Source organism: Ovis canadensis, chromosome 16 (genome assembly GCF_042477335.2).
Source record: "Ovis canadensis isolate MfBH-ARS-UI-01 breed Bighorn chromosome 16, ARS-UI_OviCan_v2, whole genome shotgun sequence".
NCBI classification, from domain to species: domain Eukaryota; kingdom Metazoa; phylum Chordata; class Mammalia; order Artiodactyla; family Bovidae; genus Ovis; species Ovis canadensis.
In genome coordinates, this window is record NC_091260.1 from 14,943,024 (window position 1) to 14,961,153 (window position 18,130).

General features: G+C 45.1%; 1 protein-coding gene across 1 annotated transcript in view; it reads left to right on the forward strand.

Annotated features, from left to right (window-relative positions):
• DOCK2 (dedicator of cytokinesis 2) overlaps nt 1-18,130 on the forward strand; it is a 474,846-nt gene that overhangs the window by 364,455 nt on the left and 92,261 nt on the right. Inside the window, exon 30 of the mRNA XM_069556001.1 lies at nt 14,341-14,419. Coding sequence (XP_069412102.1) covers nt 14,341-14,419 — 79 coding nt within the window. The remainder of the gene's footprint in view (nt 1-14,340; nt 14,420-18,130) is intronic.

Here is an 18,130-nt window from a genome sequence, read left to right on the forward strand (position 1 = left end):
ATTCTTAGCCTGGGCTGATTCTCCCTGTTCACATCGCTCAGGTGGGAGTCTGGCTTTTACAGTGCTGAAGGCGTTGGTGGGAATTAGGCCCAGCCATGTTACAGATGAGAGGCAGGTCTCTCCCTAGCCCTGTGTCAGGATTAGCTTCCTGAGCATACAGCCTGTGTAGCTGCAGAGGACTCTGCACTCTGAAGGGCCCTGCTCTCACCTTCTTGGGTTCCTAATACTTTTGGACTAGGAGACTTGCATGTTCACTGTGCACTGAGCTCAAAAATGATGCAGCTGGTGGTACCTCGCATCAGTGTCCTTCTACTCATCTGTGTTTGGAAGAAGCCGGCTCCCAAACTGCATTTGGATCCCTTCACTCTTTGCCAGTTGGTCAGTGAGGTCTTGGGGTTTTGCCAAATTTCATGAAGCATCCAGGTGAGTCATCTTCGACTCACCCTACATTTCAGGGACACTCAACTGTTCATGTAACATACTGTTTCATACTTCCTATGACTTCGCATAAACGATGACTCTCCCCCTTTTTAGACAAAACTCAACATAAAAGCATCCTAAAAATTCTTCCCCATGTAATTTCTCGTTGGTGGGGCCTTCTGGGATGCCTTTATGGTAGGAGAGCACATTCCCGCCTCTTTGCTTGCACGCACACCCACATTATAGTCCTTGCCCCCCTGGACTGTCGTCGTCTCTGGTTGTGACCGTTCTTGCCACCAGAGAATGGCTTCTTGAAGGCAAGAACTAGGTCCGGCTAATTTCTGTATGTCTAACTCTTGGCACGGAACCTGACATTCATAAACATGTATATAATAAATTGTCTTTGATACTTTGTAATAAGCTCTGTATATCCAATGGATATTCATTTTATAGATATTTTAATTGTGTTGGAGTTGATTCATAGTGCTCTGTGAGTTTCAGGTGAATAGCAAAGTGATTCAGCTATACGTGTACATATATTAATTTTGTTCTAGACTCTTTTCTCATATACGTTATCACAAAACATTGAGTAGAGTTCCCTATGCTATACAGTAGGTCCTTGTTGATTATTTATCTTTTATATGGTTGTACGTGCATGTGTTTATCCCAGACTCCTGATTTATCCCTCACCAGTACGTTTCCCGTTTGGTCACAATGGGTACTTATTGATTAGGATTTTTTTTTTTAAAGAAATACAATTCAAATTTGCCAAGCAGAAAGAGAATTTATGGGCTCGGGCAATTTAAAGAGCCCAGGGTTATGGCTGTGGGCATATCTAGGTGCTCAAACAGTGTTGCCGGGAACCTGTGTCTCTATCTCTGCTCTTTTCTCTATTGGCTTCTTTCTAAGGCAGATGCTCTCTTTGCAGTAGAAACCTGACTGCAGAAATTCCAGAAATATGTCTTGTTGGATTAGCAGCCCCAGTAGAAAAAAGACGCTTTTCCTTCAAGAGGTACAGCAAAATTCCCAGAATAATTTTCAAAGATCTGGCTCAGGCTACATCCCAATCCAGAAAACTCTGTGGCCAGTGAAATGAAATATGCTGTTTCATCAGGCTTGGTTCATATGACCCACCTTTGGAAGTGGGGAGGCTGTGGCTAGTTTCATCGAAACTACAAAGTCTGGGAGCAAAGGGGGAGGCTGGCAGAGTAATTCTTCAAAGGAAAATCTGAGAGTTACTACCAGAAATGGCTGATGAGCAGACAAACAAATGCGCAGACATCTGCAACTGATACAGAGTCAGGAGGATGGATGCCCAGAGAGGCGGGGCCCTCCCTCATCAGGCCAGCAGCCTCCCCTTCTGAGCTGCCAACAGTCATCCCAGAGGAAACACACAGAAGTGCTTTGAAGGAACGTTCCTATCTGAAATCCCAGCTAGCCACAGACTTTAGTCTTTTGAGGGGAGACAGGACCCTAGAGGCAATACAGTAGTCCTTGCTTCTTTAAACCTGCAAAATTAGAATATAGTTTTCTAAGGGACCTAGGGTTTCCCAGGTGGCACAGTGGTGCAGATCCTGCCTGCCAGTGCAGGAGATGGAGGAGACTCAGGTTCATTTCCTGGGTTGGGAAGATTGCCTGGAGAAGGCAATGGCAACCCACTCCAGACTTCTTGCCTAGAGAATCCCGTGGACAGAGGAATCTGGTGGGCTACACCCCATAGGGTCCGAAAGAATCAGATATGACTGAGCACCACATATACTTGTAGATAACACCATTCAGGGTGCTTGTCACATTTTTTGGTGATCCAGGTGAAGAGAGAGACCAATCAAGTAATCTCATAAACAATGTAAAATTATGGCAGGGTTATATAAGAGAGGTACTGTATTAAGAGAACTATAACATGTGGTCTAGATCTGTGCTCTGAGAGATGAAAAGCAAGTGTTGGGGTGGGAGTTGGGAGAAGAGTGTGCCAGGCCAACCAGAGCGTGCTGAGCCAAGCAGAGCACGTGCAAATATCCTGGACTGGGCAACTGAGCAGAAAGGCAGGCAAGGGAACCTAAGAAACTGGAGTCGTCTACTAAATAGAAACAATTGCATCTCTGAAGGAAATTCCTACATTTGAGATTAGGTTTGGCACATATACACTATGATGTGTAAAACAGCTAGTGCTAACCTGCTATAAAGCCCAGGAAACTCAGCTCAGTGCTATGCGATGAGCTAGAGGGGTATCATGGGGGGAGGGGTGGCAGGGAGGGCAAAGAGGGAGAGGATATATGTCTATATATATCTGATTTACTTCATTGCACAGCAGGACATTATAAAGCAATTATCAGTTCAGTTCAGTCGCTCAGTCGTGTCCGACTCTTCGTGACCCCATAGACCACAGCTCACCAGGACTCCCTGTCCATCACCAACTCCCGGAGCCTACTCAAACTCATCTCCATTGAGTCGGTAATGCCATCCAGCCATCGCATCCTCTGTCGTCCCCTTCTCCTGCCTTCAATCTTTCCCAGCATCAGGGTCTTTTCAGATGAGTCAGCTCTTCGCATAGGTGGCCGAAGTATTGGAGTTTCACCTTCAACATCAGTCCTTCCAATGAACACCCAGGACTGATCTCCTTTAGGATGGACTGGTTGGATCTCCTTGCAGTCCAAGGGACTCCCAAGAGTCTTCTCCAACAGTTCAAAAGCATCACTTCTTCAGCGCTCAGCTTTCTTTATAGTCCAACACATCCATACATGACCACTGGAAAAACCATAGCCTTGATGAGACAGACCTTCGTTGGCAAAGTGATAAAGCAATTATACTCCAATAAAATAAATTAAAAAATAAGTTGAATTCAGAAATACAGCCTGGGTTTCAGGCTTAGTTCTGCCACCTTATCTTTCCTGGGAAGTCATTCAACCTCTTGGCATCCCAGTTTTCTGATCTGCAGAATGGGGATAATTATAAAATCCATTTCATGGTGTGTGTGTGTGTGTGTGTGTGTGTGTGTGTGAGAATGTGTGTGTGTGTGAGAATGTGTGTGTGTGTGTGTGTGTGTATGTGAGGATAGACTAGTTATTCCTCAGATCACTGCTGGTACCTGGGAAGAATTCAGGCAGTGGGAGCATTGCCATCCCCAGGTGCAGACGGCAAATGTAGCCTTGGACTGGAGAAGCACATGCCTGGTGTCAACCAGGAAAGAGGACTGTTTTTCTCTTGCAGGCACATAGCTCAGCTTATAGATATCTCCTAACTATGGTGATCCCTTCCATTTATGGAGCACTTGAAATTTTTTCAGTTTTCCCATTTTGTTTGTTGTTACAATAGCTAACATGTATCACACACCTAGACTGTATACCTAGATGTATCACGCGCCCATTGTAAATACTTCAGATGTATTAACTCATTTAATCATTGCAACAACTTTATGACATGATAAAATGTTGTAACCCACATTTTATACGTGAGAAAACTGAAACACAGCACACATGTTGTTAGCATGGTAGTATTTAGTGTGGTGTTACTAGTGAAAACCAGCAAAACCAGGCAATGAGTCTGTATTTTTTTTTCCCTTTGCTTGCTTCTTTATTGTATTTTTGTAAATTATGCAAATACGATATCACATCTACAAGAGACTTGGAAAATATAGAACAAACTTACGTTTAGTTATATTACATATTACAGTTATTTTTAAGTAGATAAATTGAGACTTTTAGTTGGAGTTTTAATATCAAACTCTCAAAACTGAATAGAATGAATATAGAGATAAGTGGAAAGATTTAGTAGACCTGAAATACTGTTTTGTTTTTTTTTTTTAAAAAAGGAAATTAACATGTGATACAGTGCTACTAGCTAAGGTACAGATTTAGTTCAAATTTCACAAAATTTTATGTTAGTGTCCATTATTTATTTTTACACCTTATTCAAAACACCATATTGTATTTAACTGCATTGAGCAGCTTCAGGTGCTTGCAACAAATTCTGGTAAATTCTCTTTTCATTTTTATTGTATTACAAATATTTTCTAATTTTCCTTGTTGTGGCTTCTTAAATACAGCAATCATTTACAAGTAGACATTTAATTTCCAAATATGTGAGTTTTTAAAGTATTTTTAATATTAATTTCTTATTTTAATATTAATGTCTCATTTAAGAGCCCATGTTCTTAGTCTCTACTGCTTTATCCTGTGAAATAGGCTTGTGTTATGAAGTACATTGTAAGGATGTGCAAACTGCTTATTTATTGGCTCAGATAACTTAAAGAGGCCCAAAGAGGTGACTTGCCCAAGGTCATGCAGCTGCTTAGTGGAGGATTTCAACATAAACTGGACAAGTGGAACATACACCATGGTGTAACCCAGATCAGTATTTCCCAGAATGTAATTGTTTCTTCTCTGAAAATATGCAGCCTAAGCTCTATCCATTGATGTGGCCAAAGCACACTTCATATGTTGGTTGCCCTGTATGTTACCATGTCTTCTTTTCCTTCCTTCCTTCCTTCTTCCCCCGCCCTCCTCCCCTTCCTCCCTTCCTTTCTCCTTTGCTTCCCTCCTTTCTTCCCTATTGAAAATGAAAGTGTCAGTCGCTCAGTCGTGTCCGACTCTCTGCCACCCCATGGACTGTAGCCCACCGGGCTCTTCTGTCCATGGAATTCACCAGGCAAGAATACTGGAGAGGGTTGCCATGCCCTCCTCCAGGGGCTCTTCCCCACCCAGGGACCAAACCCAGGTCTCCTTCATTGCAGGAAGATTCTCTGTCATCTGAGCCACCAGGGAAGCCACTTCCTTTCTTTCTTCCCTATTACTCATATATTTTTTATGATTTCCTGCTTTTCTAATTTCCCTGTTGTTGCTTATTATGTATGTATGTATTAGTCATTTATGATTTATCTGCTTGTTGGAGGAGGGAATGGAGTTTCCAGATCTAAATGTCTCCTCCGCTGTGTACTGCTTGTGTGTGCAGACGGAGGGACATGTCTACTGCAGGAAGTACCTCCTGTGAGAGCGCAATGCCACATTCAGTCAGATCTGATGTATGTGGCATGGTTAATTTTAAATGATCAAGTTCTTTGCAACATTGTAAATGAACAAAATATGCCTAGGAACCCCTTTCCCCCTCCTCTATCTGCACTTTGATCTGGAAATCCAACTTTTGGGGTGGGGGTGAGGGGTGGTGGTTGGGGATTCAGACAGATCCTTGAAGCTTCTCTAAATGGAGTCCATCAACACAAACATACTGAGTGTCCTGGGTATCAGAGTCTAGCGGGTGGACAGGCCCACCCATGCCATGGTGCCAGAAGGCAGGGTGCTTACTGTCTTGTTGGTGAGACAGTAAGTATGCCCATGGAAGTATGACCAAATGCTGCAGCCACTATAGTGAGTTCAGAGCACAGGGAGGGCCCAGAGAAGTCAGGATTTACGACTGCCCAGGTTCAAATCCTGCCTCCACCATTTAATAGTTCCATCACCTCAGGTAAAGTTACTTAATCACTCTGGACTCTGTATTTCTCACTGTAAAATGGGATAATAATAAGACCTATCACAAAGGATTTTTGTGAGGATCAAAATGAAATAATATGTATAGAGTAGTTAGAATAGTGTTTGGCATATAACAAGCATTTCACAAATGTTAGCTGTTATTTTAGCTCTCACATCCCTATGATCTGGGAATATCCACAGTATTTCACAAAAGAGACACACCTGTACTGGATCTCATCTGCGTTACCAGTGAAATATTTTGAGATCTCATATCATCTCTGGCACACACAAGGCACACAGTAGGGTCATAGTTCAGTTCAGTTCAGTCGCTCAGTCGTGTCTGACTCTTTGCGACCCCAAGAATCACAGCACGCCAGGCCTCCCTGTCCATCACCAGCTCCCGGAGTTCACTCAGACTCACGTCCATCAAGTCCGTGATGCCATCCAGCCATCTCATCCTGGGTCGTCCCCTTCTCCTCCTGCCCCCAATCCCTCCCAGCATCAGAGGCTTTTCCAGTGAGTCAGCTCTTCATAGTAGCTGGCCCTAAAAAGCTGAACGGAGAAGTTCTTGGTGTGTGCGGGGCCACTCCTGTCAGTTTGCTAACAATCACTGACACCCACTCCCCCTTTCTCCCGCCATCATTAATTTTTGCCACCTACTTCCTTTTTGTAGGTCCTACTCACTCCAAAACCTGTCACCCAGAAGGAGGCTTCTCCATGGGTTTTTTTAGCCAGCACAGCACATCTAATCCTGACACTCACCTGGGCCACCGGGTTCCAGTCCCAGGAGACTGCTGCCCCCCTAACTAGAGTCCAGAATTCAGAGAGGGGCACATGGAGTGGGCCATGCCCTGACCGTGAGCTGGGATCCTCCGATGCCCTCTAACTTCTCAGTTATATGATGCCCAGGACACTCATATATCTGCAATATATTTGTGTTGATTCAGTCCATTTAGAGAAGCTTTAGGGATGTGTCTAAATCCCCAACCACCACCCCTCACCCCCACCCTAAATGTTCAGTTCCTAGATGGAAGTGTAGACGGAGGAGGGGAAAGAGGTTCCTGGGCACAGTTTGCTCATGTGCAATATTGCAAAGAACTTGTGTGTTGTGCGGGAGCCACATAAAGGCTCGGGGGAAAGGGCTTTCTCAGCGCTACCAGGAGAAGAAGGACTCCCTTTTCCTGGCCAGTTCTTTTATCTCTGTCTTCAAATTTTGACCAGTAGAGTCAATTCCATCCCATGAACCGTGGCACCAAGGGGAATGCGAGTCAGGGAGGCCCTCTCGGCTGTGGGCTTTCTCACTGGAAAGGGCATGTCCACCTCCAGTTGCCTCTTTTATTCACATCGTACAACTAGTGTGCGTGGGCTGATTATCACATTGGAGTGTTCTCATCCCCAGGTCCTCCTGCCTCCGAGCTGCAGGGTAGCTGGGCAGCTCAGGATAATGCCCACAGTACAACTGGCGCTTACTAAGGACCCTTAGGCCCCGAGGCCCTAGGCCCCCAGCTTCATGCACTGCATCTCATTTCATCTTCACATGCGGCTCATCACACAGAGGGGAAGCAACCCTCTCAAGACCACAGCCTGGAAGAGCAGGAGAGTGGGAATGTGCCCCCAGGCAGGCTTGCTCAGCTCCTGCAGGCGTCTGCGTGCGCCTTCCATTACTGCATCCCGTCCAAGGACTAATGCGTGCAGTGCATGGGTTTATTTAGGAGATGAGACCCACAGGGACTCGTGGTTGTCTCCAGGATTGAGGATTTGTTCTGATACATGGAGGGAGGTAGGAAGCTGGGAACCTGGGCCAGCAGCTATGGCGAGGCTTCGTGTGGAGCGGTTTTCAGCATACCAGCCTGGAGTTTGGCTCACTTTCTGCTAGCTTCTTCCTACCCGCAGCAGCTGCCGTCTCTTATATATGGCTTCTGCTGTCTCACAGAGTCATCTGTTCATGGCTTCCACTCAGGCCGGGGTCTCTTGCATTCTCCCTGTTTGCTCTGCTTTTGAAATGCCTGAAAGGATTTGATCTACTACTGTCCAGGCTAGGGTGCCCTCGCTAGATCACCCATGGGCTTCTAGCCAGCCTGTGGAAGACTTGCCTGAGTCAAGTGTTGGTTCTGGGCCCATTCAGCTGTGGGCAGAGCAGCAGGATGATGGGGACTAAGTGGGAAAGGGCTCCCTTGTGGGCGCGAGGAGGGGCATGCCCAGTGCTGAGAGGCCATGCAGGCTGGCCTTCAAGGGAGCCAGAAAATCTGTATGGCTAACTGCAGATACTTTGAAGAAAGGCAAGCTGAGATTGGGTGGACTCCAGTGCCTACTGGCTATGTGAATGTGGGGAAAGTTTTGATATTTCCGGGGCTGAGTTTCCTCTTCTGTTAAATGGGTGCCACCATGACACCTACTTCAGTTTGCAGGGTTAAATGAAACAATGTCTGTAGAGAACTTGGCACAGGATATACACATGAAAACTATAATTCCCCCATCGTTGTCATTATTAATGAGGTGAGCTCACAGCTTGAATTGAACAGAATTACAGATGTTTCTTGGTGGGCCAAATAGCAGGGTGGTTAAATACTGAGGTTCTGAAGGCAGCTTCAGTTGCTCAGTCATGTTCAACTCTTTGCGACCCCATGGACTGCAGCATGCCAGGCCTCCCTGTCCATCACCAGCTCCTAGAGTTTACCCAAACTCATGTCCATTGAGTTGGTGATGCCCTCCAATCATCTCATCCTCTGTCATCCCCTTCTCCTCCCGCCTTCAGTTTTTCCCAGCATCAGGGTCTTTTCAAATGAGTCAGTTCCTCACATCAAGTGGCCAACATATTGGAGTTTCAGCTTCAACATCAGTCCTTCCAATGAATATTCAGGACTGATTTCTTTTAGGATAGACTGTTTGGATCTCCTTGCAGTCCAAGGGACTCTCAAGAGTCTTCTCCAACATCACAGTTCAAAAGCATCAATTCTTTGGCACTCAGCTTTCTTTATAGTCCAACTCTCACATCCATACTGTAAAAACCATACTGTAAAAACCATAGCCTTGGCTAGATGGACCTTTGTTGGCAAAGTAATGTCTCTGCTGTCTAGGTTGGTTGTAGCTTTTCTTCCAAGGAATAAGCACCTTAATTTCATGGCTGCAGTCACCATCTGCAGTGATTTTGGAGCCCCCAAAAAATAAAGTCTCTCACTGTTTCCACCGTTTCCCCATCTATTTGCTGTGAAGTGATGGGACCAGATGCCATGATCTCAGTTTTCTGAATGTTGAGCTGTAAGCCAGCTTTTTCACTCTCCTCTTTTACTTTCATCAAGAGGCTCTTTAGTTCTTCTTCTCTTTCTGCCGTAAGGGTGGTGTCATCTGCATCTCTGAGGTTATTGATATTTCTTCTGACAATCTTGATTCCAGCTTGTGTTTCTTCCAGCCCAGCATTTCTCACAATGTGCTCTGCATAGAAGTTAAATAACCAGGGTGCCAATATACAGCCTTGACACACTCCTTTCCCTACTTGGAACCAGTCTGTTGTTCCATGTCCAGTTCTAACAGTTGCTTCCTGACCTGCATACAGATTTCTCAAGAGGAAGGTCTGGCATTCCCGTCTCTTTAAGAACTTTCCACAGTTTGTGGTGATCCACACAGTCAAAGGCTTTGGCATAGTCAATAAAGCAGATAGATGTTTTTCTAGAACTCTTTTGCTTTTTCAATAATCCAGCAGATGTTGGCAATTTGATCTCTGTTCCTCTGCCTTTTCTAAATCCATCTTGAACATCTGGAAGGTCACGATTCACCTGCTGTTGAAGCCTGGCTTGGAGAATTTTGAGTTTAATTTTATTAGTGTGTGAGATGAGTGCAATTTTGCAGTAGTTTGAGCATTCTTTGGCATTGCCTTTCTTTGGGATTGGAATGAAAACTGACCTTTTCCAGTCCTGTAGCCACTGCTGAGTTTTCCAAATTTGCCAGCATATTGAGTGCAGCACTTTCACAGCATCATCTTTTAGGATTTGAAATAGCTCAGCTGAAATTCTATCACCTCCACTAGCTTTGTTCATAGTGATGCTTACTAAGGCCCACTTGACTTTATATTCTAGGATGTCTGACTCTAGGTAAGTGATCACACCATCGTGATTATCTGGGTCGTGAAGATCTTTTTTGTACAGTTCTTCTATGTATTCTTGCCACCTCTTCTTAATATCTTCTGCTTCTGTTAGGTCCATACCATTTCTGTCCTTTATTGTGCCTATCTTTACATGAAATGTTCCTTTGGTATCTCTAATTTTCTTAAAGAGATCTCTAGTCTTTCTCATTCTATTGTTTTCTTCTATTTCTTTGCACTGATCATTGAGGAAGACTTTTTATCTCTCCTCTCTATTCTTTGGAACTCTGCATTCAGATGGGTATATCTTTCCTTTTCTCCTTTGCTTTTTGCTTCTCTTCTTTTCACAGCTATTTGTAAGGCCTCCTCAGACAACCATTTGCTTTTTTGCATTTCTTTTCTTGGGGATGGTCTTGATCCCTGTCTCCTGTACAATGTCACAAACCTCTGCCCATAGTTCATCAGGCACTCTATCAGATCTAATCCCTTGAATCTGTTTCTTACTTCCACTGTATAAATCATAAGGGATTTGATTTAGGCCATACCTGAATGGTCTAGTGGTTTTCCCTACTTTCTTCAATTTCAGTCTGAATTTGGCAATAAAGAGTTCATGATCTGAGCTACAGTCAGCTCCTGGTCTTGTTTTTGCTGACTGTATAGAGCTTCTCCATCTTTGGCTGCAAAGAATATAATCAATCTGATTTTGGTGTTGACCATCTGGTGATGTCCATGTATAGAGTCTTTTCTTGTGTTGTTGGAAGAGGGTGTTTGCTATGACCAGTGTGTTGTCTTGGCAAAACTGTATTAGCCTTTACCGTACATTTGTTTAAATCCTACTTTTACATGTATTAGCTGGCTTCTTGGGAAAGTTGACTAAATTCACGTCTCTAAAATGAAAATGATTATCTAACTCAGAGAGCTAATGTGAGAATTAAAAATAAAAAAAAAACACACACACACAGAAAGTAATCCATGCCGAGTACTTAGCGCAGAGCCTGATGCTTGTTGGTACCTGTGACTGTGATTATTACTAACTTTTTTAGAGCCTGCTAAGCATCTCAGAGGAAATACAGGAAATATTAGGTTGATATTTGATTATGAATTTTTGTTTGCAACAATTCAAGTTCATTTTTTAAAGTAACTGAAAGAGCTGAGTGTGTTTTCATTACAACCCACTTCAACAAATTAATGCTTAGGCTTTAAGCACAATTTTTTTTTTTTTAGAAAATATAAAAGACATGCTTTTCCAAACCCATATATTGCAAATCAAAGTCAAGTGATATTCTGATTTCCAAAGGATGGCTGCAGAAGAATCCAGAGAGAGGAAGGAGCCTTGGTTTACTGTCTTTCAGCCCCTATCTGCCACTAATCCCTACCATCTGCATAGGGGGCTAATTAATTCCTGGTTATTGGACTGGCCTTTGCGAGGCAGAGACAGATTTAGGTTGACAATCAAAATAATAACTGTTACTGAAACTACTGGTAGTTTATTGCTGCTGCAAATGTGTAAAACCCCTCATTTTGGTATCATATTAGACAGTCTGAGATGTTTATACATAATATGACAGCCACTCAATGCCTTTCCATCTGGGGAATCAGATACTAATCTTTAAGGAGAAAACATAAGTGTTTTTGCAAAGGCATACTAGCAAATGACAGAATAACAAAACTGAAGAGACCTCACTTTGGGCAGCCTGATGGGGTGGAGGATTCTGCGGGATTTTTATTTCCCGTCTTTACACAGTCCTGCTGGCTGCAGCTTGTCCTCTGACTGTCCATTCTGCTGTCAGAGGTCCCTGCCAGTAGAAGAATGAAGTTATCCAGAGGGTCTGGGTGGCCATAGCTACCATATTGCTTCTGTCACCCTGTGGCAGGCGCTCTGCTCAGCACTGACGATACATTTGCCTTTACGCCCTGTAGAAACCCTGTGAAAGGGGTTACGCTGCTGCTGTTTTGCAAGCAAGGACACTTAAATGTCAAGCATGATACTAACATGTCCCAAATCCACACTGCTGAGAAGTACCAAAGCTAGAAAACACATCCAGTTTTGTGTGTGTGTACGTGTGTGTACAAATCTTGTGATCCTGATACCAGGATGCATTACCGTCTTTGTTCAGTGAACATTTAGTGTTTAATGAACACCCGGCCCAGCTTCCTTACAAGCAATGCCTGATGTAACAGAAGCAATGCCTGATGTGGCTATAGTTGCCTTTCCCACACTCACGGCCCGCCCAAAATATATCTGCCGCTTAGATGGACATTACCTGTGCATCCTGAGAGCTTCCGTCTTCCTTCATTCCCTGGGCTTTTTCTGGCTATAGGAGATTGCTCAGCCCGCCTGCAGGGTAGACCAGAAATGCTAGGGACATAGTCTCTAGGAGCAACTTTCAACCAGTGATGGGCTGGCATTAATGGGGAAACAGCCCAGGATACTTCTCATGTTCCAGTATGTTCAATACAGTCTCTCAGAAGCGCCCAAGGAGAACTGAGTCCCAGTTAGTATACAAAGCAATAACCTCCTAATAAACACTTTCTTTTTCTGGCTTCCCATGGGTAACCAAATAGACATTTCCTCTGGACCAGCCACTCAGTAGAGAAATTACTGGCTGTCTACTATTAATCAAAAATTATAGACTATGATACATGTAAGGTCTAGACCCTGCCTCTTAGATTTTGCAAACACATGCACCATGGGACTTGGCCACAGTGAGGCATGTAGCAGTCGGAAGGTAGCTGCAAAATCCAGGAGAGAAAGGATGGTGGCTTGCTTCAGTGGGCAGTGGGTGATGAGAAGTAATTGAATTTAGATGGCTTTTGAAAGTGATGCTAAGAGGTTTTGCTTACAGGTCACGTGTAGATGTAAGAGAGAGGGAAGTTAAAGATGCTGAGTCCTCCCCACACCTTGAGCAACTGGAAGAATGGAGTTGTTGTTAACTTAGATGGGAAGATGACAGAAAGAGGCAGGTAATAGGAGCTGAGCTTTTGACATGCATGTTTGAAATGCCTATTAGCCATCCCAGTGAGAGCACAGACCTGAGAGCTGGAATGTAAGTTGGAGCTCAGGAGAAAGGCCAGGGATGAAGATGTCACATTTGGGAGTCAGAGGTATGTAGGTTGGAGATGAGATTATGGAGTGGTTCTCTGACTTCAAGGCAAGTACCTTGGAGGAGACAGTCATTATTGAGTCACAGTGGAAATAGAAATAACTTCTCGTAGACAGTGATCAAGTCTGGGAAAGGCAGTTGCCCTGACTGTCTTTGGAGTCCTGAAAGATGCAACCGACCATGTCCTAAAGCATTTAGAAGGAGGTGGCATTCTACACAAAAGAACACAGCTGTCCATTCAGAAAGCCACTTAGAGCATAGATTAGCCATGAGAGATGATCTTAGCAAAGAAGGTGGGGACAGTCATGGAGGACATTCACTGTCAAAAGAAAGGTCTTGGACTTATCCGTGGGCCTGGGGGAACCATTGAAGTGGGTGATCGACAGGATTGGGGATATTCCACAGGGCAAGGCATTCTAGAGGTTGAAAGGGCAAGAGTTAAAGGCTACAAGGGCAGTCAGTAGTGGGGAAGGAGAGGAAGAGATGGATGGCAAGACATTCAAGAAGAAACACAATTTGACAACAGGTACAAAAATGTTCAATAAGCATAAGATTTGATCAGCATTACCACTTCCAAGAAAAGGGCCGAGAAGAGGTATATATGGGAGATGCAAGGCATACATAAGAGAGTGGTCACTGAAACACTGTTTACAAGAGGCAATGCTGAGAAGCAACATAAAGGTCCGTCAGTAAAAGACTGATGAAAGAAACTGTGACGCAGCCATACGATAGAATGTTCTTCAGTGATTAAAAGGAATGATATGTATCTGAATTCATTGGCATGAAAGGAACACACAGTTTATTGTCAAGTAAAAGAGGCTGTGAAACAGAATTTATCATTTAACCCCATTTATCAAAATGCTATCTTTAAAATATGGTTTATGTATATATGTCTAGGGAGACCTTTGAAATTCCATTCATCAAAATGTCAAGCATGGTTTTCCCTAAATGATAGGATGGCTGGTGTGTTGTTTGTTTATTTATTTTGTTTGGAGGGAGGCAATTTTTCTTCCTATCTTTCTGGATGACATGAATTTTCTGCCACAAGCTTGTAACAGTGTGAACAAAAGATAATATACATTTTCTAAAGGAAGCCAGACAGGGCCAGGTAAACGCGGCCCGAGGTCCGCAGTGTGAGCAGGTGCTAATGTGGGTCGGCTGGCCTCTTCCTTCAGCCTCCGGGGCACCCCCAGAGGGCCCTTCAGGCTGAAGCACGGGGGAGGGACATCTAGGGCAGCGTGCTCAGATGGCCTGCTGACCTTCTCCCCTCTTCCAGGGTCTTCCTGAGAGCTATCAACAAGTTTGCAGAAACCATGAACCAGAAATTCCTGGAAAACACGAACTTTGAGTTCCAGGTGAGTGTAAGGCACTGGGCATGCCTTGGACTGTCCTGGCAGGGCTGTTCCAGTGACCTGGCTGGTGGCACATCAGACACATCCCGAAACACGTGGGAGCTATGCCTGTGCCTCACGGGGTCTCCACAGAGTGCTGCAGGTTCGGAGAGGGAAGGAAGTACTTAGCGTTTGGAACCCAGTCCTTGATTAAATAAGTCATCAACTGAGGAGCATATGCAAATGTGACTGTGTAATGTATCATGCTAAAGAAGAGACTTGCATTCATTCACTGTCAGAGTGGGTGCTACCTTTTAAAAATTTATCACTTTTTTTTAAATTTTTTTATTCACCAGTACCTAGAACAGCAGCCATTCTTAGATATTGAAAGATGAAACTCTGTGACTTTCTGATACATCCAGAAATCACTTTTAGCATGCAGACAAGACCTGGGCCCTCTGTGAGCTCCAGAGGCCCTGGGCAGACAGGGCGTCACATTTGCTCATGGCCGGCAAGAAGAACCAGCTCCTCAAAGGCTTGTGGACAGGCCCGGATGCTGTTTCTGGCTTGAGGTGTGAGAGAGAAGACCCTTAAAAGGGAATTTCCCCCTCCAGGGGAGCCCCCGATCCCCAGGATCTCTTCAAGCACAAGCTTAGGGAATAGCCAGCAAATTGGAGCAACGGCTTTTTCTGCCAGCTCGTCTTGGGTGTTCAGTTCCTGTCTGGGCTCTGACCCACCGAGCAACCTCAGGCAAGGCCTGGACTGCATCCGTGTCTCAGCGGACTCTTCTGTAAAATGCTCACAACGCCTCCCCTTGCTACTTTGAAGGGGTTTTTCCAGAATGGAAACGTGCACTTGCTTGGGAAATTCACCTGTTAGGAAGGTCCCAGCAGTTCCGGATCCAACACTCGTCCTCCAGGAGGCCTCCCTACCTGGTCCTCTCTGAAGGTCCCCACAGCCCCGGGGTCAGTGCACATTGCCCCTTAGCATCTGTAGTCTCTTCACAGTGCTGGGCGCTGCCTTTCTCATTTGCCTGCGTGCCCATTCTCTGTCTTTCCTCTGGTAGAAAGTCAGTTTGGGAGTATGAAGCCACAAAGACTCTATGCTCTGTGTCTGGCACAAGTAGCACTCCCTGGGGAGGTGAATATTCCCTGAATATTCATTAGAAGGACTGATGCTAAAGCTGAAGCTCCAGTACTTTGGGCACCTGATGCAAAGTGCCAACTCATTGGAGAAGTCTCTGATGCTGGGAAAGATTGAAGGCAGGAGGAGAAGGGGACGACAGAGGATGAGATGGTTGGATGGCATCACTGACTCAATGGGCATGAGTTTGCGCAGGCTCCAAGAGATAGTAAAGGACAGGGAAGCCGTGCTGCAGGCGTGCTGCAGTCCCATGGGATCACAATAAGTTGGACACAGCTGAATGACTGAACAACAACAACTTGGGGAGGTGACCCTTGGGCTGAGGTTTGTGAGATCCACTCTGCTAGCAGCACCAGCCTATAAATACTCAATAAATATTATCTTTGAATAATATTATCCTCATAGCTCAGTCGGTAAAGAATCTGCCCGCAATTCAGGAGACCTGGGTTCGATCCCTGGGTCAGGAAGATTCCCTGGAGAAGGAAATGGCAACCCACTCCAGTATTCTTGCCTGGAGAATCCCATGGATGGAGGAGCTTGGTGGGCTACAGCCCACAGGTCGCAAAGAGTCGGACACGACTGAGCGACTTCACTTTCAGTTTCAAGAGTCGGACACGACTTAGCAGTGAAACCACCACCGCATTATCTTTGAATACGATTCTCTCCCCCTACCTTGTATTTAAATCAGGCAACTGAACTAGAATGATAATGATGATAAAAAGAACAGCTGCCATTTTCTGACAGTGTTGTACATGCAGGATCTCACACTTTCTGCCTCATCTTTCTCAGTCCTTCCAACTGCCCTACAAGGTAGTCACCATGGCTATGATTTTCTCTGCTGGGGGTATGTGGGCACTGAGACTCCCAGGCGATGAGCAGACAGATGAGCCTGAAGTCACACAGCATGTCAGAGCAGAGGTGGCCTGAACACACAGCAGTGGCTGGCACCGGAGCCTGCAGATCACTGCGGCCACAGGCTAGAGTTGGAGCTTCACCCCCACACTGGGTTGATTGCTTGGCAGGGCTGGGTGAGAGGTATAAATCTTTGACATGGAAACAAAACATGTCGCTTCGGCTGTTTGAATCCAGAGAAGTGTTTGATCCCCTTCCAAATGTGGCCCAGAAGCCTGCAGGCTCCAGTTACGAGCATGTGATCCGGGAAGTTGATAAGGCCATAGCTTTTTTGAAGGGGCAGCTTGGAACAGCACCCCTGGGGGCCAGCAGCACGGCCGTGTTTGTGCCGTAAAACCGCTGGCTGGTCTGCTCGCCTCTTTCCATGGGCGTTGGCAATGGCAGCCCCAGCCTGGGTTCCTGACTCTGGCCTCCTCCATGGTCTTAAGGGGATACTTTCCAAGAGAAGCTCAGATTCATGCCATTCTCTCAGGTTTATCCAATTTTCCTGAAAGGAAGTCTGCATCTAAAAGTTGCCCAGAGAAGTGGGGGCTTCATACATGGAAGGTTTGAGCTTAGGAGCTCTGTGACTTCAGGCAAATTACTGAATCTCTCTGTGCTTCACTGTCCTCCACATCAAATGATGGCACCGATAGTAGCTATGTTATTGGGTTGTGGAGAGGATGGAGAGAACTAATTCATGGGAAATACCTAGAACCATGCCAGGGACGTGGTGGCTGCTTAAGAAGTATTAGCTCATTGCAGTTACAGTAGTTATCATTTCGATGGTGACCGTGGTGATGGCGATGGTGCTCCTAGACACACCAGGTCTGGGAACCCCTGTGTCAGTCGTCCGCAAACAGGACCGTAGGGAGGCCCCTTTCTGGACACCGCAACACTGCCTAGGACTGTCGCACCCACGAGATTTGTAAACTGGAAAGTGGCCAACATTACAAAGTGAAATAAGTCTCTTTTCCGAATGAGACTTCCATAGATATTTACTGGGAAGCACTCAAGAAGAGGACCATTCTTCAACCTTATCTTTGTTCTACCGTCACCCCACTCATGTGAGAATGGATTTGTTCTCTGTACCCTGCTGGAACACGCCTTGTTTCCTTCTTATGGTTTCATTAATTATGCATTTAATATCAACAGGAACAGCATCCATCACTAAGGGCTGCTGGCCTGGGCAGCTGCTGTCCAGAGGAGGGGCAAGTACAAAGAGATTATCCTGAGTATCTTTTCTGGAACTGTGGTTTTATGATTCAAAGGGCAAAAAGGCAGGAAGCTCTGTGGGTGCTATTCTGTAGGTGATGAGACCCGGAAATTACAAAAATGACATTTCTTGCTTGGAGCTAAAAAAATTTGCATTCCCAGGCCTATTCAAGATACTGGGCCTTGACATTCACATCTCTTTGCCTGGTCAAGGAAGACCAAGAGAAGATTTCCAGTTTAACTCAGTGAGAATTTTTGTTTAAGAGCAGTTTTCATGAGTCTAGACTATTACTTTGAAAAATTCAGAAGCAAAGCAGAACATTGCTCTGCCCTCAAGGACCTTGGAGTCTCAATAGCAGACTATAAATCCATCTTCTAGCATCTAAGCTTTTGAAGAAGATGACTAACTTTTGTTAGGCGTTGATGTAGGGCATTTTGACCCTTATCACACCCTGTTAGGTTGGGAAATATCCATTTTCCTGGTGA